The 25445-nt window shown below is 43.7% G+C and overlaps 1 protein-coding gene across 1 annotated transcript in view; it reads left to right on the top strand.

Annotated features, from left to right (window-relative positions):
* The window catches only part of LOC120910393 (alpha-2-macroglobulin-like protein 1), a 182277-nt gene that overhangs the window by 49784 nt on the left and 107048 nt on the right, over nt 1–25445 (top strand). Inside the window, exons 12-15 of the mRNA XM_040322150.1 lie at nt 2758–2964; nt 5797–5860; nt 11572–11714; nt 25137–25286. Of these exons, the coding sequence (XP_040178084.1) occupies nt 2758–2964; nt 5797–5860; nt 11572–11714; nt 25137–25286 (564 nt within the window). The remainder of the gene's footprint in view (nt 1–2757; nt 2965–5796; nt 5861–11571; nt 11715–25136; nt 25287–25445) is intronic.

Raw genomic sequence — 25445 nt, 5'->3', positions numbered from 1 at the left:
TTTTAAAGGCTAGTGGCTAAAGGCAAGTTATTGTCCTAAAATGGGTTTGGGGACCCGGGTCTTAATCCAGGGAACATGTATCGATACAAAAAAAAAGTTTTAAAAACAGCCTCTTATTTGGGATCAGTGATTTTAATGATGCTTAAAGTGAAAAAAATAATGAAATATTCCTTTAAATATCGTACCTGCTGGGTGTCTATATTATACCTGTGAAGTGGCACATGCTTAGAACTGTCCCTGCACAAAATTACATTTCTATAGAAAAAAAGTCATTTAAAACTGCTTGTGGCTTTAATGTAATGTCTGGTCCCTGCAATATGGATGAAAATCATTGAGAAAAATAGCATGGGTTCCCCCCCCCCCTCCCCCCAGGTCATTACCAGCCCCTTTGGCCTTATATACTTTGAACAGCAGTATACATTCAGTGCAAATAAGACAGGGACTGTAGGTTTATTGTTAAGTAGAATCTGTTTGTAATTTTGAACTGGTACATTTTTAAAGTGTAGCTCCAGCCAAAAAAATCTATTTTTAAGCTTTTTGGAAAACATAGAGAAGGGTTATCACCCCTGTAACATTTGTTTTGCTGTCTGTGCGCATCTGTTCAGAAGATTTCACCTCACTTTCTGTCCCAATGACAATTTTTTTTTTTTTTTTTTTTTTTTGTGAAACAAGGATTGCTGATAAAGCATCAGTGGACAGGAGACACCTCTTACAGAAGAGAATTTCCCTTCCTATGGGTAGATTTCCTCTCACTTCCTGTTGTCTCCTTCTATTTGCAAGTAGGAGTTGTGTGTAAGTTGGATGTTTGAAAGTTGGGGCCTGCTGTATATACTCTGCAGACTTTTGGGCCCTAGGTGTTGGTGTTGCAGTTACTCTTGGTGGGCGCAGGAATGGGCCCCGCTGTGAAATATTAGATCAAGAATTGTAATTACATGCCCCTGTTGAACAGGGGCAGAACAATTGAGCCTCTGTTGGTGGTGCTGGAGCCACAACACTGTAAGCCCTCACAGTTACTCTTGGTGGGCGCAGGAATGGTCCCTGCTGTGAAGTATTAGACCAAGAATTGTAATTACATGCCCCTGTTGAACAGGGGCAGAAAAATTGGGCCTTAGGCACTGGTTCCACAACACAGCAACCCCTCACAGATACTATAGGTGGAGCACACCTGCTGCAAAGTATTGCATCAAAAATTGTAATTGCACGCCCCTGTTAAACAGGGGCAGAAAAATTGGGCCTTAACCCCAAATGTTCTTACAAGCTATCAGCATGATCATTGAGGAGGAAAAGGATAGTCACTCAGCATGACAGGATAGTCACTCAGCATCAGCATAGGCAGTCTTGAAGGGGTCTGACATTTCCAAAAAAATTATTCAGTTACATCAGCATCAGGTGCTTGGTAGCTGGTGGTGATCCAAGCCTGATTCATTTTTATGAAGGTCAGTCGATCGACCGAGTCGGTGGAGAGGCGCACCCTGTGATCAGTTACAAAGCCTCCAGCAGCACTGCATGTACACAGGATGTCAAAAATGTCACCTTTGCAGGCGTCTGACCTTTTTTTAACCTTTAAAACACTCCTCTAGGCGGAAAAAAAGTCCAGTCTGCGTGAGGCCTATTTGTTTTGTTTTGATTCGATATTTACATTATTTTGTTTACTTTGTTTTTGGAATACATTTTGTTCATATTCTAATCGATTTGAATTTTCTGCATTTGGAAAATTCGAGACGATTAAAATGTGAATTCTATTGAAATGCATTCAAATCAAATTCCATTTGCAATTTAATTCATTCTATTCAACATTTGAATTTAGGAAGATGGTTATATTCTTTCTATTTCATTCTAGTCTATTGTTTTTTTTATATTCTATTATTTTATTTTCTATTCTATTCTTCTACATTCTATTAAAATGTATTTGATTCTATTTTTTATTCTATTCTATGTTTTTCTATTTTATTTTCTATTCTTTTCTGTTCTACCTAAATTCAAATTTATTCTATTCTATATTTTATTCTATTCAGTTTTTTTCTATGATTTTATTTTCTATTCTATTCTTTTCCATTCTATTTGAATTAGATTTTTTTTCTATTCGAATTTTAGCAGAAGGTTATATTCTTTCTATTCTATTCTTTTCTATTCAAATTCAAATGTATTTTTTTTTTAATGTTTCAGAAGATGGTTTTATTCTTCCTGTTTTATTCCATTCAATTCCTTTATTTTCTGTTATGTTTTATTCTGTTCCTGTATTTTCTATTCTATTTTGTTCTGTTTTACTTTTATTTTCTATTCTATCCTTTTAGTTTCAATTCTATTCTTTTTCTATTTGATTATATTCTTTCCAATTCTATCCCTTTATTTTCTATTTTGTTTTTCTATTCTTTTATTTTTCATTATTTTCTGTTTTACTCTATTATATTCTATTCTTTTATTTTCTATTCTTTACTATTCTATTCCTTTTATTTTCTAAGCTATTTTATTATTTTCGGAAATTTGAAGTAGATTTGAAAATAATTGGAATTATTATATACTATTCAAATTTCGTCCGAAATTTTGTTTCGTTATTTTGGATTCATTTAAAATTTGTTGCTATTGTAATTCCAAAATTCGTATACATCCAAATTTCCGAATAAGGAAAAATGTGTCTGAATTTCAAGGCGGAACGAAATGAACTGCACATGTCTAGAAAGTCTATTAGGCTCATGTATGGAGCACTGGTGTTATTATTTTTTTGTACTAACTATTACAATTCTATTTTGTTTTTAGCCTTTTATAGAGGGAAAGAATGGCAGGGTGACGAACAATGACTTTCAACAGGTTTTTCCCTTTTACACCTCAGCCAAGTCCTTCTTACGGCTGCAGCCAATCAATGAAGTTATCAAATGTGGCAATAGAGAATTGGTCCAGGCTCAGTACATTATAAACCCAGAGGACCTGGAAAAGGGCGCCAAAAGCGTGAACTTCTATTATATAGTAAGACTTTCCACTCGTGGCTCTTCTTTCTGCCGGTTTCTATCACATGCCTCTAGGGGTAGCTTTAGCTTAGGCTTGGTTTACACTTATAGGGGCAGATCCACGTAGAATTGCATGGGCGCAGCGTATGTGCGATACGCTACGCTGCTATAACTTACTTTTTGTATCTTCGAATCCAGAAAGAATTTGCGCCATAAGTTACGGCGGCGTAGTGTATCTCTCACGGCATAACGGCGCGTAATTCAAATCGGCGAGTAGGGGGCGTGTTTCATTTAAATGAAGCGCGTCCCCGCGCCAAACGAACTGCGCATGCTCCGTTCCTAAATTTCCCGCCGTGCATTGCGCTAAATGACGTCGCAAGGACGTGGACGTAAATTACGTCCATCCCGATTCACGGACGACTTACGCAAACGAAATTAAATTTTTTAAATTATACACGGGAACGACGGCCATACTTAACATTGCGTACGCCACCAAATAGCAGCTTTAACTATACACCGAAAAAAGCCGACTAGAGACGACGTAAAAAAATGCGACGCCCGCTCGTACGTTCATGGATCGTCGGAAATAGCTAATTTGCATACTCGACGGCGAAAACGACGGGAACGCCACCCAGCGGACGCCGAAGAATTGCATCTAAGATCCGAAGGCGTACGAAGACGTACGCCTGTCGGATCTAACCCAGATGCCGTCGTATCTTGTTTTGAGGATTCAAAACAAAGATACGACGCTGGAAATTTGAAAGTACGCTGGCGTATCACTAGATACACCGGCGTACTCTCTTTGTGGATCTGCCCCATGCAGTTTACTTTTGATCCATTTCTGCTTTTTATGGTACGTTTTTTCACACATGTATTTCATGCTTTTTCTATGCGTTTTGCATTTTTTCAGTTTCTTTTTTTCTTTTGGCCAATTTGTTGTTGGGTAGAAGACCGCCCACTGTATATATACAAGTCCTTATTTTGATGTTATATTCCATGGTTATGGCAGCAGGCAGCTGCCATAACCTCGGTATCGTTTTATACAGTGGGTGATCCTCTTTCAGATAAAAGTGGTTTCGGTGGTGGTTTCGTTACAGAACCACTTTTACGGGCGGCCGGAGAGGTGCCCCCCCCCCCCTCCCGCCGCTTACCGGTAATTTTTCCCCGCTTCCCGGAGACGTTGGTAGCAGCAAAAATGATCAGGTTTTTTTTGGACTGATGTGCAGGAAGTCCATTGAGAGAAAGATGGTCCCCACTCGGCTCAATGTCCTTGGAGGACTGGGGCGACGTCAAACATCCCCCTGCCCCCTGGTCTTAAAGGGCCCATTTTTGTTTTGCCTTTAAGTGTAAATGTGAGGTCTTTTTGATCCCAGATCTCGCATTAAAGTGCTTATTTCTATTACAAGGGATGTTTACGTTTCTTATAATAGAAATGGCCGTGATCCCAATTTTTTTTTTTTAAAGGGACAGTGTAAAAATAAAAAGTTAAATAAATAAGACATTGACTTCTGATGTAAGGGGGGATCTGGGCATCTAGTCTTACAGAAACAATCGGCAGGTTTGACACCCCTGGCCTAGAGTGAACTAAAGGCAAAACCTTTTTCTTCTAGTTTTGGATAGAGTGGAGAGGGATTACAACCGCTGTCAGTTTTTATTGCTGTCTGTGCCCATGTTAGGGAGATTCCCCGTCTCTATTGGTCTTGTTTACCAGTATTGTTAAAAGTGAAAGTAAAAGAAAATCCCAAATTTTGGGCTGTCCCCAGAAAAGTAAGAGACATCTTTTAATGGGGACACTGGTGAGCTGGGGAAGGGGGTCCAGGGCATTCCCTTTATTTGCAGGGATGTCGCCTCACTTCCTGTTTGGCTTTGGGACAGGAAGTGAAGGGAAATCTCTGCAATGGGACACAGATGGTGAAAAATCTGACAGGGATTTTAACCCTCCCTTACTCTATCCAAAATAGTAGTTCTACTTTAACTCACAATCTCTGAAGCTTGGCAGACAGTGACTCAATCCAAATGACATCTTGCACATCGTAAAAAGCTTTCATCCAAAACTTGTGCAGATCATAACACAAACATCAGTTAGGTCAAAAAAATCATTGTGGGTCTAGCTTCCTGCAGAATACAGTACAGTATTGGTGTCATTGAGAGGAAATGTGCCCCATTATTATTGTCATTGGGAGTAATTGTGCCCCATTATTGGTGTCATTGGGAGGAATTGTGCCCCGTTGTTGTAATCAATGACTAAAATAGTGTCTCAAGGGCCGGATAAAAGCAAGCAAAGGGCCACAGTTTAGAGACCACTGCTCTAGGGCAAAAGGTCTCCAAACCCTTTGCTTGCCTTTATCTGGCCCTTGGGGCATTATTCCTCCAACTGACCACATTTATGGGGCAAATTCTTTCCCACTGATACCAACAATGGGGCACATTTCCTCCACCTGACACCATTAATGGGGTACCATTTCTTCCACTGACACCATTGATGGGGCACCCTTCCTTCATCTGATATCAATAATGGGTCACAAAACCTCACATTTTAACCAAGGATGAGGCATTGTTTATTCCAACTAATCATGGGGTATATTCTACTCCAATGGCCACAGTACAGCCCCCCTAAAGCCTGAAGGGCAGTAAACTGGCCCTTTGCTTTGAAAGTTTGGAGACCCCCTGCTCTAGGACCTTTGCTTTCAGAAAAATACAGTATATCATGTTTGGGGGTTTGGGTTAATCTTCAGATCTAAAATTATTTTTTTAAACATGTTTTCCGAAAAATGCTAAAAACAGGTCTGGCAGTTAAAGGGACAAAGATAGTGACGTGTGCTTTTACCTGATTTTTTCTAATATTTTTTAGGTTGTTGGCAAAGGTGGGATTATGGCAAAAGGAACTGAAATAATTAAACTGAAAGACAACTCCAGTAAGTACAATCACTGAACCCAATATGACCCAAACCTGGGTCAACCATGTGGGGCTTTCATGAGCTCCCTTATGTGCCCCCCACAGACCTGTTGTGTATAGCGGTAGAATCCTTTTTAGTTCTTGGGGGCCAACTCATTATTGAACCCTACGGACTAATACTGGGATGCCATCAACCGCATAAGGACTGCCCCAGGTACATATACTGCAGAAGGGCGGTCCTTTAGCGCAAAATCACATACCTATACGTGATTGTTTCCTTTGGCTCTGGGACAAACACGTGCGCCACCGGAGCCCCACTCCTGTTGTGTTTGGTCACAGCGGGAGCCAATCAGCGGGTCCAGCAGCCTGAATGTCCGCTGGATACTCAGTGATTGTTCCAAAAGAGGTACAACAGCGGTCTGCCTATGTAAACAAGGCAGATCGCCGGTCTGCTTGGATAGAAGATGGAGATCATGTGTTTCTGCTAAGCAGGAACATGGATCTCTGTTTTCTTTCAGCAAACCATTCTCCACACAGTAAGAAATCACTCCAGGGAACACATTTAACCCTTTGATTGCCCCTGATGTTAACCCCTTCCCTGCCAGTGTCATTAGTACAGTGACAGTGCATTTTTTTTTAGCACTGATCAATGTATGGGTGTCACTGATCCCCGAAAAGTGTCACTAAGGCCTTGTACACACGGGCAAACATGTATGATGAAAACGGTCCGCCGGACCGTTTTCAGCGTACATGTCTGCCCGGAGATTTCTGTATAATGGCTGTACACACCATCATACAGAAATCCGCGCGTACTCGATACGCGGCGGCGACGACGTGCGTGGCCCTGCCAGTTCAATGCTTCCACGCATGCGTCGAAGTCATTCGACGCATGCGAGGGATGGCGGCCGCTCGGACATGTACGGTAGGTCTGTACAGACGACCGAACATGTCCGACGGACAGGTTTCCAGCGGGCTGTTTCTAAACATGTTTAGAAATATTTGCCCGCTCGAAAAAGGCCCGGCGGGCAAATGTTCGCTGGAATCCTGTCCGCTTGGCTGTACAGACGACCGAACATGTCTGCTGAAACTGGTCCGCAGACCAGTTTCAGCAGACATGTTCGGTCGTGTGTATGGGGCCTTAGTGTCCGATTTGTCTGCTGCAATGTCGCAGTCCCGCTAAAAATCACTGATCATCGCCATTACTAGTAAAAAAAAAAAGAGGTTAATAAATATATCCCAGTGGTTATAGACGCTATAACTTTTGCGCAAACCAATCAATATACACTTATTGGGATTTTTTTTAATCAAAACTATGTAGCAGAATACATATTGGCCTAAATTGATGAAGACATTTTGATTTTTTTTACATTTTTTTTTACATTTTTTTTTATATATGTTTTATAGCAAAAAGTAAAATAATTTTTATTTTATTTTTTAAATGTCTGTCACAGAGGTGATTAAGTGATCAAACCGTGCAATTGTCAGTGCCGTATCACAAAAAATGGCCTGGTCATGAAGGGGGTTAAACCTTCCGGGGATGAAGTGGTTAAAATTTATGTGCGTGTAAAGGCAGGCTCCAATACTTTTGACAATATAGTAAATAGTATTAAGAGCAACTGCAATATGCTAACTTGCCACTAGATGTGAGTGTTGTCCATAATTACAGACAGCAAATGATTTTGGCAAGAGACCCACAAAGGGGGAAAAAAAGCATCACTGAGAAGGAATATCAGAATTGCTTTAGGCTGGGTTCACATCTAGGACGGATGCGGCTCACAGCAGGGGTCCGGTGCGTCTCTGTTTCAGGGAAGAATCAGGGCTGCATTTTTGCCTGAATTCGGCCCTGAAACGGAGCCAAAGACGCACAGGACTCCTGTGCAATTCACAACGCGGCCGCCCCCGGAGATGTGTGAATCGGCTCCATAGAGAGCCAGTCACAATCTCCTGTCATGTAAATTGGATGTGGGGAAAACCCTCATCCAATTTGCACTAGTGTGAACCCAGGCTTAATGCGTTATACCCCCTAGACATGTGCATTCGTTTTCGTTAGAATGCATTTTCGTCCGAAAATCTGGTTTTTTCGTTATCGTTTTAACAAACGATAACGAAAGTGCAAGAAACGAAAACCGAAAGATCCAACATAAAAAATGCTTTATTTTCATTTTCGTTGCGGTAAAAATTCGATATAGAGAGATTCGACATTATAGGGAAAAGATTCGACATTATAGAGAAAAGATTCGACACTATAGAAATAATAGATTTGACATTACAGAGAATAGATTTCGATTTATGAGAAAATAGATTCGACATTATAGAGAATAGATTCGACATTATTACTAGTCATACAACATTAGAATTCTTGTAGGCGGAATATTCGAACGGAAATGTACAATTCGGACCATTAGACAGAAACCAACAAAGATTCGACGTTCCGTTGAATATTCTTTTGACCATTCAACAGAAACCAAGTATTATTGGATTTTCGGACGAAAGCTATTCCCCAACGAAAAACGAAATAAATCAAAACGATTTTCGGGAGTAACTAAATAAATTTATTTTCCAAACGAAAATGAAACGAAATATTCCAGTCTGCACATGTCTAATACCCCCTATGCATAGCTCCCAACTGTCCCTGATTTTGAGGAACCGTCCCGGATTTGGAACAATGTCCCTGTGTCCCTTCTTCCTCCTCATTTTGGTCTGATCTATATAGTTCTATATAAAATGCATTTTTTATCTTTCAAAATGTGTTTCCCAACCCTAAACATTTCATCCAATTTTTTAATTGCTGCATTTGTAAATTTATTGATTAGTTTGCGCAAAAGTTATAGCGTCTACAAAATAGGGGATAGTTTTATGGCATTTTTATAAATATTTTTTTTTTACTAGTAATGGCATCTGCAATTTTTATCGGTACTGCGACCTTATGGCGGACACATCGAACACTTTTGATCCATTTTTGGGACCATTGGCATTTTTTATAGCGATCAGTTCTATAAAAATGCATCGATTACTGTAAAAATGTCACTGGCAGGGAAGGTGTTAACACTAGGGGGCGATTATGTTCCCTGAGTGTGTTCTAACTGAAGGGGGGGGTGGGACTGACTAGGGGAAATGACAGGCTTTTCATACATTGTATGAACATACAATCAGTCATTTCTCCCCCTGAAAAAAACTGGGAGCTGTGTGTTTACACACACAGCTCCCGGTTCTCACTCTGTTACGAGCAATCGTGGGTGCTCGGCGGTGATCACGCCCACCGGGCACTCGCATCAGCACCAGGGGCGAGCAGGGGGCGCACGCGCTCCTAGTGGCCGCAATACAAAATCACGTTGTATTACGTGATTTTGTGCAGCCGAGCCGACCTGCCGTCGTAAAACTACGGTGGGTGGTCGGCAAGCGGTTAAGGACGCGTGGCAGGGTGTGTGTCCTATGCCTACATACTTTTGCTAATAGGTGTCCCTCGTTCCCATCTCAAAAAGTTGTGAGGTATGCCTATGGTCCAGAGCAGTTTTTCCTGTTCTACCAGGGGCCTGCCTATTTAGTAATAACTTTGTCATTACTTAAAATAACACACTAGGGCTCCTTTTGACAATTTTTTCCTGCAAAAATTATTTGAATTTCTATGTAATCTAAATACAAAAAATTATATTTTTACAAAAATGAAAATAAAGTGGGTATTACATATGCCTAACAGCACCTGGGTCCCTGGTTTAAGCTCCCACACTACAAAGACATGCTGGTAGGTTAATTGGCTCCTGTTTAAATTGGCCTTGTTATGCATGTGACATAGGAGCGTTAGATTGTAAGCTCCTAGAGGGGAGAAACAGATGTGAAAAATAGTAAAAGTAAAATAATTAATACGTTTTCTTTTAAAAAAAACACAGAGGTGATCAAATAACACCAAAAGAAAGCTCTATTTGTGGGGATAAAAGGACGTACATTTTGTTTGGGTACAATGTCACACGACAGCGCAATTGTCAGTTAAAGCGACGCAGTGCCGTATCGCAAAAAATGGCCCGGTCATTAAGCAGCCAAATATTCCGGGGCTGAAGTGTTTCGGGTTTTCACTTGCTGTAAGCCATAATAATCAGAATTAAAAGAAAAAAAAAAATGCTTGAAATATATCACTCTGGGCCATATTCTGAGAGAAGTTACGATGGAGTATCTCAGGATACTCCATCGTATCTCTCTTTTTTGGCCCGTGCATCTATGCGACTGATTCTTAGAATCATTTTCGCATAGATACACTTAAAGCGGTTCTCCACCCTAAAGTGGAGTCCCGCTGATCGGAACCCTCCCCCCCTCCGGTGTCACATTTGACACCTTTCAGGGGGGAGGGGGGTGCAGACACCTGTCTAAAGACAGGTATTTGCACCCACTTCCGGCCACACGCTACGGGCGAAAGACGGGCATTCCGTCACATCCCGTCTGTCGCCCGTTGTGTGCTGGGAACACTCGGCTCCCAGCACACAGCGTGTGAGCCAATCGGCGGGCGCAGCGCGACTCGCGCATGCGCCGTAGGGAACCGGGCAGTGAAGCCGCAGCGCTTCACTTCCTGGTTCCCTCAGCGTGGATGGCGGGGGGAGCAGCAGAGTGACGAGCGATCGCTCGTGCTCTGCTGCGATCGGCGCTGGACTCCAGGACAGGTAAGTGTCCTAATATTAAAAGTCAGCAGCTGCAGTATTTGTAGCTGCTGGCTTTTAATATTTTAAAATGGCACATGGCACATCCGCTTTAAGATCCGCCATGTGTAAGTCACTTACACTGTCGGATCTTAAATGTAATTACGCCGCCCGCCGCTAGATGGCATTTCCGTCAAGGTCTCATTTGTTTATGCAAATGAGCCTGCTACGCCGATTCCCGAACGATTTCGCGTCGCGTACCCGTCGCTAACGTCGTTTGCGTAAGCGGAAACTTACTCCTGCTATATGAGGAGTACGTTTCCGCATGTCCCACGTAGGCCGTGTCGGGTCCGCGTCATGTTTTTCCGTCGGCTACGTAGTTTCCCTAAGTCGTTCTTGAATACGACTTTACGTCAATGACGCACACGTCGGCGTCATTGTTGTTTTCCGCCGAGAACTGGAGCATGCGCACTGGGCTTTTTTAAGCCCGGCGCATGCGCAGTTACTTAGAATCGGGGGCGCGCTTAATTTGAATAGAAGCCGCCCCCTTGAAGATACGCGTGGATACGCCGGGCCATTTACACTCCGCCGCCCCAAACTACGGAGCAAGTGTTTGGGGCGGACAGCACTTGCTCCTGTAGTTTGGGGCGGCGGAGTGTAAATGCCTTACGCGCCGCCCGCGGACATTTAGAGAGAATATGGGCCACAGTGTGTAACGCATCTATATATAATACATGTTTTACTTTTTAAATTGAATTACAGAAATAAATTCACTTTTTGATGATTTTCTAATTCTTTGAGATGCACCTGTATGTGCGACTTAAAGTTGCAGCAACTTCAAAGAAGTTCATGCACTACCTTGGTCCAACTTTCATGCAACTTGAGGGCCATAGACTTCAATGTTCCTTCAAATGTTGCATGAAAGTCGTACCTGAATGTTATACAAATGCAACAGTTGTCCATTATCACTGGTCAAAGTGAATGGAGCTTGGTTTAATACTGCTTAATACAAATATTTGACCACTGTAGTTTTAGTAACCACATTTTTTTCTTTCTGATGAGTAGAAATAGAAGTAATTCCTTGGATCTTTTCATTTTCTAATAGCCCTGAAAGGCATTTGCAAAATCTTTATTACCTTCACACACAAGTTTGGGCCGAAACCCAAAATGATCGGTTTCCTTTTACTGAAGAATCAAATGGTCGCAGATAGAATCTTTTTAAACCTGGAAATGTGTTTCCCCAACATGGTAAGGCATGATTCCTATATGTATTGCATCTAACTGAATAACTGTCTGTGTTTACCCCATCGACCAATGGCATTTCCATTTGCTGTAGAGCAGGGGTGGCAAACACAAGCCCCGCGGGCCGAATCCGGCCCGCGGGACCTTGTAATGTGGCCCGCACAGCAGCCACCTCATATTGCCAGGTTTCAGCGAGCGGCCAGTCTGAGCAGGCATTGATTACAATGTAGATAGAACGAGCGGAGGGGGCGGTGGAGGCGGAGACAGGGTGGAGGAGGAGGCGGGCCCCAGAGCGGCATTGTAAGCTATCTTGGCTGCAGAAAGGGAGGCGGAGACAGGGCAGAGACCAGAGTGTCAGCCTGAGACGCATCGTTGGAGGCGGGGGCGGAGGCGGAGACGGAGACGGAGCGACACAGAGTAAGGGGAATATATAATTATTACATATTCCTTACTGACTGTGCCGCTCCGTCTCCGCCTCCGCCCCGCCTCCAACGCTGCGTCTTATGCTGCCACTCTGGTCTCCGCCTCCGCCCTGTCACCGCCTCCGCCTCCCTTTCTGCAGCCAAGACAGATACATTGCCGCTCTGGGGCCCGCCTCCTCCTCCGCCCTGTCTCCGCCTCCACCGCTGGCTCCCGCTGTGGGTCTGTACCCATCCCTACAGCCGCAACCACCCGCACAGAAAACCCAAGAAATCTTAATTTATCCTAATGGCCCCCACACACACACTGGAAATCACAGCAGACACTTCCTGCACTTGGAACCATACTTCACTTGTGGTTTCCAAAAAAAAAAAAAAAAAAAGCAGGGACCTTTTCCCTACCCTTTCAGGAGGAACGGTACTGGCACAGCCCATTCAAATGAATAGGATGCCATGTCTGTGCAAAATGTGTCTTGGAAAGGATCACAGGTGAAAATAAGAGACAAAAAGAGTGATATAAGAAAACAAATGTACTACACCAGATCAAATAAATCGTGAGATATATTATATTTTTGTTCCTGGGTTTAGATATACTTAGAGTTCATCCAGAGCTAATATTTCTGCTTTGGATAAATGCCTGAACATTAATTTGCTGGCTCTTATTGCTCTCAAGGACTTTACAATGCCGATCTGGCTGGTTGAAACCTTAGGGCCCCCCTCGCAGATTTCTAGGAAGTTTCTAGTGCCCAGGTCGGCAACCCGTTGATTGTGAGCTACCTGTCTACCACCTGACAGGTAGATCACGAACATGTCCCTGTGTTGCCGACCCAGTCTTTTCCTGAGTTTCATGGAGCGGCGCAGGCGCACACTCATTCAGTCCTAGGGTGCAGCACCCGTCCCTTTCATACGTGTGGCTGCGGGGCAGTGAAAACCTCCTGAATAGCTTGGGCGGGTTCGGGCTCTTTTCTGAACATGTTCAAGCTCTTTTTTCTCCGTCCTCCTCCCCACCGGCCCTCCTTCCTGATCTAAGGGGGCAGGGCTTGTGAGTGATACCTGGTGGAAAGGCGGGATTGCCAGCAGCATCAGAGCCAGGACATGTGGGTTTGCCATTGCACATTCCCTGCGCCACTCTGCATTAAAAAAACAACAACTTCTGTGCCCTCCTAATACCCAACACTGACCCCCAGCTTCTTGCCCCCCTTTAGCTCCATGCCCTCCTAACCCCCAGCACCATGCCCCCCTGACCCCCAGCACCAACCCTCAGCACCATACCCTCCTGACCCTCAGCACCAACCCTCAGCACCATTGCAATCTGATCCCCAGCATCATGGCCTCCTGACCCCCTGCATTTCTGACACCCAGTAACAAACCCCCAGAACCATGCCCATCTGACCCCCAACATCATGCCCTCCTGACACCCAGGACCAACCCCCAGCACCATACCCTCCTGACCCCCAGCACCATGCTATCTGATCCCCAGCACCATGCACTCCTGACACCAGGATCAACCCCAAGCACCATGCCCTCCCGACCCACAACACCAACCCTCAGTGCCATGCCCATCTGATCCCCTGCACCATGCCCCCCCCCGTCTTTGGCGGGAATTCCACATGGTAACGGATGTGCCACAGGGCTCTGCTGGGGGCCTGAGGCTCTACAGCATGTCTGAATCTGGGGGGGAGTGGGGGGGGGGGACCTGAAGGTCTGCTTTAATCTCCCGTCCAGTAATTTTGCCCAGGAGAGCACTTTGGAAAATATCTTTCCTGGAGGTGTTCTTTAGGAATCAGGGGCTAAATAAATGGGCAGCTTTCTGTGAACATTCTCCCAGTTCATTATGGCTGACTCCTAGAGGTTAGCGTTGGGGATGAGTGAACTGGGCCAGGTTCAGTTTGCAGGAGGTTTGATGAACCAAGTGGGAAGCCTGCAAACACTGAACTTAAAGTGGTTGTAAACTCTGTTACACCACTTGTACCTACAGCTAAGCCTATAATAACGCTTACCTGTAGGTGCTGTAAATAACTCCACAGTTTAAAAGATATTCACTAAATGCTCATCTGCCAACGTTATCGGGGCATGCACACTGAAGAAACGGCCTGCTCGAGCCATTTCTTTAGTACCCTGCCCTGACTGGCAGCACCCGCGTGCATGCGTGGTAATGACGTCATCAGGGCTCCATCCAATCATAGCACCGAAGCCCGTGAACCCGGAAGTAACTCAGGTTTACAACCTTTTTAAGAGCAAAACCCATTAAAGTCTATGTAAGCTGAAGCTTGAAAACACATTCTCGTCTTTTGTAAAGCTATTAGGCAATTTATTTAAAAAATGGGCATGGGGACCTTGGCACCATGTACCAATTAAAAATATTTTTTTTTAAATTCAGTTTGTTGGGTAGATAGATGGTCTTTTCATACAATCCTCTTTAAGGCCCTTACACACGATATGCAAATAGAAGTAAAATTTTGTCTGACGAACGATCTGATGATTTTCGGATCGTTAGTACGGTGCTTTCGACAGGCGATTCTGGTTTCAGACAAAAGCTGGATGTGCAGACTATTGAAATTTGGGCGTAAGTTAACTTAACATCTGATTTTCATTCAATTAGTATGGTTTTCGTACGGAAAAAATCGTAAGAGCAAGACTACGCATGCTCAGAAACGAAAGAATACATACAGAACAATTAAACACGTTACGTCACTTCTGAAGTTCAATTCTGTCGTCCGAAAATCTGATCATGTTTACGAGGCTTTAGACTTTTTTCCTTTTAGATTTACCAAAACCATATAATATAAGGTCAAACCTAAACACTTTCATTTTGCATGCAATCAGGTTGGCCCTTGCACTACATAGTTGAAGGTAAATCTAACAACAAAAGTTGTATAGTGTTTATCCAGCTTTATCCAGACATGCAACCTATTTTTCCAACCAGACCCTTATCCGGGCATGCAACCTACTTTTCCAACCAGACCCTTATCCGGGCATGCAACCTACTTTTCCAACCAGACCCTTATCCGGGCATGCAACCTACTTTTCCAACCAGACCCTTATCCGGGCATGCAACCTACTTTTACAACCAGGTAGGAAGAAAGGGGAACGCTGGTAGCGTTTTGGGACTTTAAATGAGATAAAATATAAAATGTATCTCCATCCCGGGTTCAATATGAAAAATATAAGGAGATTGATACTTTAAATGAAACAGTAAATTAATGGGAATTAAAGAAAGAATGAAACAAGCCACTGAAAGTAGTATACATGTATTAAATAGATAAAATATCTACACAGTAAAAACAGGCAGCGTGTACAGTGACACATGGCAAACCCAACGTTTTTTACGTCTTTTTACGTCTTAAAATACAGTGTTTAACATATGACAATGATTTGTACAATTCAAACAATAAATGTGGACACATGAGAACTGAACAGCACACCACAGATAGTGTAACAGAGCTTATAAAATATGAAAGAATCATCACATTGATCAAAGTGAAATCCCATTAGTGCATATGGCTACATTTTAGTAAGCCCTGGCGGATTTGGATCTGATGGCTGTACACACCATCAGATCGAAATCCGCGCGGAATACATCCGTGATGACGTGTCGCGCCGTCGCCGCGACGATGACGCGGCGACGTGCGCGACGCTGGAAGGTAAATACTTCCACGCATGCGTCGAATCATTACGACGCATGCGAGGGAGGGGAGCGGACGGACTGATCTGGTGAGTCTGTACAGACGACCGGATCAGTCCGCTGGACTGGATTCCAGCGGATAGATTTTGTAGCATGCTAAGAAATTTTTATCTGCTGGGAATCCGTCGGCTGGATTTTTATCCGCCGGGAAATGTCCGCTCGGACGTACACACGACCGGATCTGTCTGCTGGAACTGATCCGCGGATCAATCCCAGCGGATAGATCCGGTCGTCTGTACGAGGCCTCAGGTTCACAAATAGAAGTGTAGCAGGAACCCTCTCTCCAAGGAGGGTAAATCCACAAAGCGGTAAAATAAAATAGGCTTGCACTCATTAAGTGGATATTTAATACGGCCCAAGTTTTCACAAATGTGCCTTCCACATCATAGCTCCTAAAATGAGAATACCACCTTGTGAAGATTTGAAAGAGAATGCCTTTACTGCTGTAGGTCGGCTGGCACCTGTTGTTCCACAAGCTTGTGTTCAGCTCTGGCTAGATTAGGAAAAGTAGTTTAGAAGACCAAACTCTTCCCAGTCGTTTCTTGATTCCGAGCATGCGTGTTTGTACTTTTGACTTTTGTGTGACAGATTTGTGTACTGACCATCTGAAAATCTGACGTGGAGTTCACATCAGACAAAAATTTTATAGCTTGCACATCCAGCTTTTGTCTGATGATGTAAAAGTCAAACTGTCTTTTACTAACGATTTGAAAATCCGAAGACAGCTCGTCTTCAGACTTTTCCCTTCTGATTTTCTATGGAAAATTGTATAGTGTGTATACAGCTTTATCCAGGCATGCAATCTAATATTCCAACCAGATCCTTATCCAGGCATGCTGCCTAATATTCCAACCAGATCCTTATCCAGGCATGCAATCTAATATTCCAACCAGATCCTTATCCAGACATGCACCATAATATTCCAACCAAATCCTTATCCAGGCATGCTGCCTTATATTCCAACCAGATCCTTATCCAGGCATGCACCGTAATATTCCCACCAGACCATTATCCAGGCATGCTACCTGATGTAAATGTACAATGTATATGTAAAGCGTTGCGTAAATTGACAGCGCTATATAAGTACCTTAAATGATAGTAATAATATTCCAACCAGACTCTTTTTTTTTTTGTTTACAAACGTTTTTATTGTAAATATTGTATTGCATACAACCATAGACAATATAAGTGAAACCGTCTCAAGAGGAATATAAAACAGTACAACAGAAGGTCATGGTATGATAGAGTTACATTAGGAAGATCATCTTATTGAGTCCATTAACATCGAAAAATAACCTTATCATGGTGCAACATGGGGATGACACTGGAATTACTGTGTGATTGTCCAGTATGACCATTTGTTATCAAATATATGGAGGGTGTCGCTAAGTGTGTGGTAGATTCTATCCGATAATTTCAATAGTTCCATCCTGTCTAGTACTTGTGACCATATCAAAGTACTTGATCTCCAATTAAGAGCTATCATCCATTGGATGGAGCTACAGAGAGAGTGGAACAATCTGCTACAAGGGGGAGGGACATCTGGGATGTTAGCATACAGTAGGCAAATTTGGGGGGTAAGAGTAAATCTGTGTTTTGAGGATCTTTCAAATTTATTCAATGCATCCTCCCAGATTTGAGTGAGATGAGGGCAACTCCAGAAAATATGTAGTAGTGAGCTCCAACCAGACTCTTATCCAGGCATACAACCTAATATTTTAACCAGACCCTTATCCAGGCATGCAACCTAGAATTCAAACCAGACCCTTATCCAGGTATGCAACCTACTATTTTAACCAGACCCTTATCCAGGCATGCAACCTAATATTTTAACCTGACCCTTATCCAGGCATGCAACCTAAAATTCCAACCAGACCCTTATCCAGGCATGCAACCTAATATTCCAACCAGATCCTTATCCAGGCATGCACCATAATATTCTAACCAGATCCTTATCCAGGCATGCACCATAATATTCTAACCAGATCCTTATCCAGGCATGCACCATAATATTCTAACCAGATCCTTATCCAGGCATGCACCATAATATTCTAACCAGATCCTTATCCAGGCATGCACCATAATATTCCAACCAGATCCTTATCCAGGCATGCTGCCTAATATTCCAACCAGACCCTTATCCATGCATGCAACCTAATATTCCCACCAGACCATTATCCAGGCATGCTACCTGATGTGAATGTACAATGTATATGTAAAGCGTTGCGTATATTGACAGCGCTATAAAAGTACCTTAAATTATAGTAATAATATTCCAACCAGACTCTTATCCAGGCATGCAACCTGATCCAGGCAGCGTTGCGTATATTGACAGCGCTATATAAGTACCTTAAATGATAGTAATTGTTCTGACTCCGATTGTTGTGATAGCGATATATCCCTTGCTGAGACCTCTATGCCTGGCCTGTATAAGCAGATATACTCACTGCGGACAATCCTTGTCAGACAGCTGAACTCGTCAATACCGATTCATTCAAAAGAGGTGTTTATTCCTTAAACTTCAGAGGTTACAGCAGATAACAGGAACAGCAGATGAATGGTGATAGTATTGTGCGGTCAAAAGATGATGCCTTTCCTACCTTGGGCAGAGTACATGAGTGTCCTTCTACATGTGGCTTGCTGGCTGAAGAGATGACACAGGAAGTACTCCACACAGGAAGCAGGGAGGGGCATACATACAGTGAAAATATGTGGTAACTCAAAGAATCACATAAACATGTGCATTGCAACAAAGGCCACTAGATGGCAGCATAGGATAACACATAGATTTAGCTATGAGAAAATAGTAGGCAAACCACACTATATAAACTCTAATCTATATAACAATGCTAATATCAACTGAGGCTATGCATCTCATATTCTATGCCCCTATTGGGGCAGCACACTCCCCGTCTGGCATGATAATGCCACTATTTACATAATACAACGGTAGTTATGCAAATAAACAACAGCGCAATTTGCTTGATGTCTTGAAAACCTGAAAAACATAATGGAGAACATGCATATAATACAACAACTATAATATAAGGCTTCAAGTTGTGACAACTAAAGTTCCAGATACTTCCTTCTCGAAGTTGCAGGTAGGATCCAACAGCACACCCAAGTAAGTTCAGCCTCCAAACGGCAAGAGCAAAATGAGTTCCGTGATAGGTCTGATGAAAGTCTTTACAGTCCCTTTAATCCAAAGGCCTGCAACTCTTATGGCTCCCTCTGTGAAGTGTCTACCTTGGTGTTTCACCCTTTCATGTTAGTGCCGTATGAGCAAAGTGGTGATGTGATGGCGACCAACCCTTAACGTGCCATCATTGTCAATGAATGGGTTCAGGTTAGCAATTGGACTGTTTTTTGGAATGTCCCCCTTGTCACGGATACGTCTGATTTCTGAGCCAAAGACATCCTGTTGTACACTGCGTATTATGATCAGTTCAGCTTCAGCAATGTCTTTTGCAGAAAGAAGCTTTTGGCACATGTGCCAACCTTGACAGTGAGCATCTGTGAGCTTCGTGTGAAAGCAGTGTGCAATATGAACTAACCTTGCGGTGGTGCGTACCAGCCTTGTCCACTTGGAGAAACGTTCAAAGCGTTGACAGCCCAAGGCACATCTTTGTTCAGTTCTGGTGACAAGGGTTTTAACTTCAGGACGAACCTCTGGATCTTTGTCGGGTTCTAGAAGACTGAAGATGTCAGCCGTGGTTTCTTCTGGATCAGCCAACAAGAATTCAGGACCTGTTAACCAAGAAGAATTTACGAAGGCACTCGCAGACACTGGCCTGGTGCCATGATCTGCAGGATTAATTTCAGATGGAACATAATGCCATTGTTCAGGTTTAGATGATTTTCTTATTCTTTCTACACGGTTGCTGACATAGACATAGAAACGTTTAGTCTGGTTGTATATGTAGCCCAGAACAACCTTGCTGTCTGTGTAGAATTTGATGTCATCTATCTGAATGTCTAGCTCACGCAGTATGAAATCTGCAATCTCTACAGCTAGCACAGTCCCACAAAGTTCAAGCCTAGGAATTGTGTGTTCAGGCTTGGGTGCTAACTTAGCCTTCCCAAACAGAAACCCTACATGGGTTAGATTAGCTGAATCCCTTACCTTGAGGTAGGCAACAGCCGCTATGGCCTCAGTAGATGCATCTGAGAAGATGTGCAGCTCTTTCCTCCGACTGGTGGCAAGGGAAGTCGGAGTGTAGCAGCGTGGTATAAGGATTCCATCTAAGGCATGTAACGACTGTTTCCAGGACTCCCACCTTGAAAGTTTGTCTATTGGTAGTGGGGCATCCCAATCTTTGATAGTCTCTGAGAGCTGTCTAAGTATGGATTTACCTTGTATGGTGATGGGAGCCACAAATCCCACTGGATCGTATAGGCTGTTCACCACTGACAGAACTCCACGCCTGGTAAATGGTTTGTCTGCAGAGCTGACTTGAAAGCCGAAGCTGTCCTTTAATAAGTCCCACCGTAGGCCCAGACTTCTCTGCACAGGTGGCATGTCCATCCCCAGATTTAAGTCTTTAAACCCTGTGGCATGATCGCCAGGTTGAAAGGCTTTCATAACAGCAACACTGTTTGAGGCAATCTTGTGTAGTCTGAGGTTAGCCTCAGAAAGCATAACTTGTGTCCTTTGGAGCAGGTCTATGGCTTCTTCCGCTGTAGGTAAAGATTTAAGTCCATCGTCCACATAGAAATCTCTCTCGACGAAATGTCGAGCATCTGCACCATACTCCTGTTCTCCGTCAAGAGCAGTCCTTCGTAAACCGTATGTTGCGACGGCAGGTGAGGGGCTATTTCCGAAAACATGAACCTTCATGCGGTATTCAATCATCTCATTGTTCATGTTGTTGTCACGGTGCCACAGAAACCTTAGGAAGTTCCTATGGTCTTCTCGTACAATAAAGCAATGAAACATTTGTTCAATGTCCGCAGTTATGGCAACTGGCTCTCTTCTGAACCTCATGAGTACACCTACAAGGTTGTTGGTAAGGTTAGGACCAGTGAGAAGAATATCGTTCAGGGATACGCCCTGATGTTTGGCACTGGAGTCGAACACTACCCTAATTTGTTTTGGCTTACGTGGATGGTACACTCCGAAGAAGGGTAGGTACCAGCACTCATCGTGTATTTGAAGAGGTGGAGCTGGCTCAGCATGCTCATTGTCAAAGATCCTCTTCATAAAGGTAATGAAATGGTCCTTCATTTCAGGCCTGTTCTTTAATGTTCGTTGAAGTGAGTTGAATCTGGATAAAGCCTGTTCCCGATTGTTTGGCAGTTTGACCTTTGCAGCACGAAGAGGCAATGGTGCAACCCAGCTGTTAGACTCATCCTTGAAGAATTCTTTGTCCATTATTTTGATGAACTCTCTGTCTTCAACTGACAAGGCTATTTTGTTGTCGTCACTTGTGGTACAAAACACTGTGGTACCTAGGTTGTCATCACACAGGATAGGAGTGGCATCAGGTACTTGGATGATGTCAAGAGGCTTCTCCTTTATTTCATAATGGTGAGGGCACTCTTTGAAGTGGGATGCGCGTCCATTTCCTAACATGTAAGTTTTGAAGGAGTGGATCTCAGATGATGTACACATTCTATCCAAGCATACATCGCCCACTATTACCCAGCCTAGATCAAGTCTTTGTGCATAAGGGGCATCCTCAGGTCCATCACACTGCTCACGTACCTTATGTACTCTAAGAATGTCTCTTCCTAGCAAGACTAAGATTTCAGCATTCATGTCCATTGCGGGAATCTCATCAGCAAGGTGCCTTAAGTGAGGATGGTGATATGCAACCTCTGGAGTAGGAATCTCTTCTCTTTCGTCTGGTATCTGGTCACACTCGACTAATGTTGGTAGGAGTATGCCCTCTTTCCCTTCGATATGAGACACCATGAACCCATCGACCCTTCTGCCGAAAGTCTCTACGCGACCAGAACCGGTTCTGAGAGTATACGGTGTGGCATGACCCTCAATGCCAAAGATCTCAAAGAATTTAGGCTTGACCAGGGATCTGTTGCTCTGTTCATCTATTATGGCATACATCCTGGCAGCTTTTTCAGGTTGACCCTCTGGGTATACCTTAACAAGGCATATCTTGGCACAGCACTTGTGATCTAAACCTTCTCCACAGACTTCTGTGCATGAAGAAGAAACATTCTCCTGGGCTAGAGCGTGGCTTCGTTGCTCCCCGCCATGATTTGAGAGAGGGGTGGAGGTAGGTAGCTGCTGTGGGCTGTCTGTAAGTGGAGTAGGATGCATAGCTGTCACATGTCTTTCGCTGCTGCATTCTGTGCACTTGATGACAACTTTACAGTCCTTGGCAAAATGACTATAAGAAGCACAGCACCTGTAACATACTCCAAGTTTCTGGAGAATCTCCCTGCGCTCTTGTAAAGTCTTTGCTCTCAGCTCTCGGCATTTCTTAAGAGGGTGAGGCTTCTTGTGAATAGGGCACTGACGATTAGGATCTTTATCACCCGAATCACTCTGGTATGCATGAGAGGATACGGGTGGTGAGATGTCTGTCCTTTTAACAGATATTGCTCTATGAAAGTCTCTGTGTTTAGCTGCTGTGTTGTCATACCTTGGAGATGGTGATGAAGCAGGCAAGTTGGGTTCACTGAAGCTGAAATCATTTCTCATCCAGGCTTGTTCACTGATGAACCTGCAAAAATATGAGAATGGAGGAAAGGATACGTTATAGTCTCTTTTGTACCTTGAGCCCTGCTGCGCCCATCTCTCCTGCAGGCCGTATGGCAGTTTAGACACCACTGGATTGACACCATGAGCAGTGTCCAGGAAGCTTAGACCAGGTAGACGTGGGTCTGTCTTTGCCAACTCTAACTCCATGAGGAGGTCACTTAGATCTTGGAGCTTGCGATAGTCTTTGTTCCCTATTTTTGGGAAGTTTTGCAGTCTCTTGAATAGAGCGCTTTCTATGGCTTCTGAGCTACCATAGGCTTGCTCAAGTCTTGCCCATGTGGCAACAAGACCTGCATCTGGGTGGTCAACATGTACTGTCCTCAGTCTTTTAACACGATTTGCAGATTCTGGCCCCAGCCACCTTATGAGCAAATCAAGTTCGTCCTTGCTATTAAGGTTGAAATTAGCAATAGCAGCCTTGAAGGTTAATCTCCAGGCCCTGTAGCTCTCTGGACAGTCATCAAACCTTGAGAGGCTGGTGATAATGAGCTCACGGCGTGCCATATAGCTGGCTAAGTCATTCAAGTCTGATCTCTCACTCTTTGGTGCCAAAGTAATCTGTGGAACCCCTTGGGTGTGAAAGTTCTCTGGTGAAGAAAGGTGAGGTTTACCAGGATGAAATGATGTTGCATGAGCGCTTAACTTTGGTGTAGTCTTTAAGGCTTCTGCTGGCTGTGGCTGGAGCTGCGGCTTGTCGCTGGAAGTCACCTTGTTGATGGCAGGAGTTGATGTGGTTTGCTGCGTAGATGCTCTGGCGTTGTGGACTTGAGGAGACTCAGGCATTTTGAGCTGAGAGGTCCCTGAGTTGAGAGTCAGAACAGTGTTGTTAGTAGGAGGTACAGGAGATGACTCTGTATCTTTGTAAACATTATGCTTTAGCACATAATCACTGGTGCGATCAATTGGATCTTCCAGTTCTGCTGGGATAAGACAGTCTGAATTAGTACTTTGACCCATTGCTTGTTCAAGGACTTTCAGCCTTGCTAGCGCACCTGCTTCCTCTTTCTCTATTTGCAGAATCTTTATTTGGGATTCCATTTCTGCTTGGCGAGTTTTGCTCTGGGCTTCCATCTCTGCTTCAAGAGCTTTGCTTTGGGCCTTCATCTCTGCTTCTTTCTTAGCAAGGGAGCTTTGCGCTTTTTTGGATTCAGCATCAGCGCGGGCCTCTATTAGCTTGTCGCTTAATGTTGAACTTCTGGAGCGAGAGGATCTAGAAGAACGTGCAGTGTGCTTGGTTGATGTTGATCTGTGAGATCTGGTCTCTTGCAGTTGAGCAATGCGGAGTTCTGCCTTACACTGAGCATTTTTCACTAAGAGATCCCTTTGTTGGTTCAATGCATCAGTCTTGGTCAGTTCTGCTGAAGAGTCCTCTATATTACAGTCTTGCAAGAAAGCAGTGTATTTTGCAGACAGCCGTTGGTAATGTTCATACGCAGCAGATAGGCGAACTATAGAATCTCCTAGTTCAGCCGGTTGATCATTAAAGTGTGGCAAAACTGACATGCAGTGTGAAGTTCTGTCCCAGAAGTCCGATAGCTTGCTGGAGAACTTATCTCTAGTGTATTCATAGTTTTCTCTGAGTTTCTGTATTGGTTTTATTGTACGCTTGGGTCTTACACTCTGTTCAGCAATATCTGCAGAGTCTGCTCCCTGTACGGAGCGCACGTTGAAGCGCACGCTTGTGGATGCTATGGTTGCATCCACAAGCGTGCGCTTCAACGTGCGCTCCGGCGTCTCCATTGGCACATCTGTGCAACCAACAATACCTACAACCAAGCGCATGGACCCAGCAAGGTTACACCTACAACACAGCAAAACACCAGCGCTGTGACAGAGACCCAAGGATACTCACATCTATCGGTTGGACCCGGACGAATCGCAGGACAACAACTACATGCCTGAATTCCATAACTTCATGTGAGTACTTTTATTTCAAACATTGAGTAAAAGCTGTACAGTTCACCTAGTGGCGCCTGCTCCTTTTTTGTTGTTTCTTTTATCATATGTACTTGGAGTGTTGCTTCAGCTCCCCCTGCATGGCTGCCCGGTAAAACAAACTGTAACTCATGGTATAAGCTCACCTAGCTTACAGGACTTATTGCTCAGAGGACTCTCTTTTTCCTTTACAGGATTTACCCCATGCGCTTTATTGTATATAATTGCATTAGTATCCCTTACCCATTCCCACAAAGAGTAAATCCACTGCAAATCATGTTGTCTAGTGATGTAGAACCATTGTCAATCAATGAAGGAAAAGATTCCCTGCCATCTACCACCACTAAGAAAGATTCAGTCCCTGGGATTCCTGATTGAAATTATTGACAGATATGGTCTTGATCATATTTGGTCAAGGATGGTACCTGGGATCCCTGGCTCGCTGCTTTGACAATATAGCCGCTGATGATTCGGGTGGGCAAACTGTCCAAATATGGCGAGTGTGTCATCAATTTGCTGAACCGCAAACAGCCTAGGTATGGGTCAAGTTCATGTGTGACACGATCCATAATCTTATCCCTAGTTAGCATCACTTGGTTATGAAACATCTTGTTTTTGTTTTTGTTTTTGTTCATAGCATTGACAATCTATTGCTCCCCTTGCAGGCAACGTTGAAGTTTTCAAGCTCGGAGTCCCTCCCAAAAGGTAAAGTCAACCTCCGCATTGCCTCCTCTGCCAAGTCTTTGTGTGCACTACGTGCTGTAGATAAAAGCGTCCAGATCGGTTTTGAAGATAAGGAATTAACCAATGAAATGGTAAGGAAAAATGTCAGTTTGGGGTTTAGAAAAGGACTTATACTGCGGGCAGTAACTGTATGTATACTGTATAGGAAATACTGCATTAAAAACCTATAAGAGCACCTGCTAGCGCCACAATTGATTTATTCAGAAAGAACTTGCTCCCTTAGTTAGAGC

The sequence above is a fragment of the Rana temporaria genome, chromosome 8 (assembly GCF_905171775.1).
Source record: "Rana temporaria chromosome 8, aRanTem1.1, whole genome shotgun sequence".
NCBI classification, from domain to species: domain Eukaryota; kingdom Metazoa; phylum Chordata; class Amphibia; order Anura; family Ranidae; genus Rana; species Rana temporaria.
Note: the sequence above shows the minus strand (reverse complement) of the source record. Positions and strands in the feature narration are given on the sequence as shown.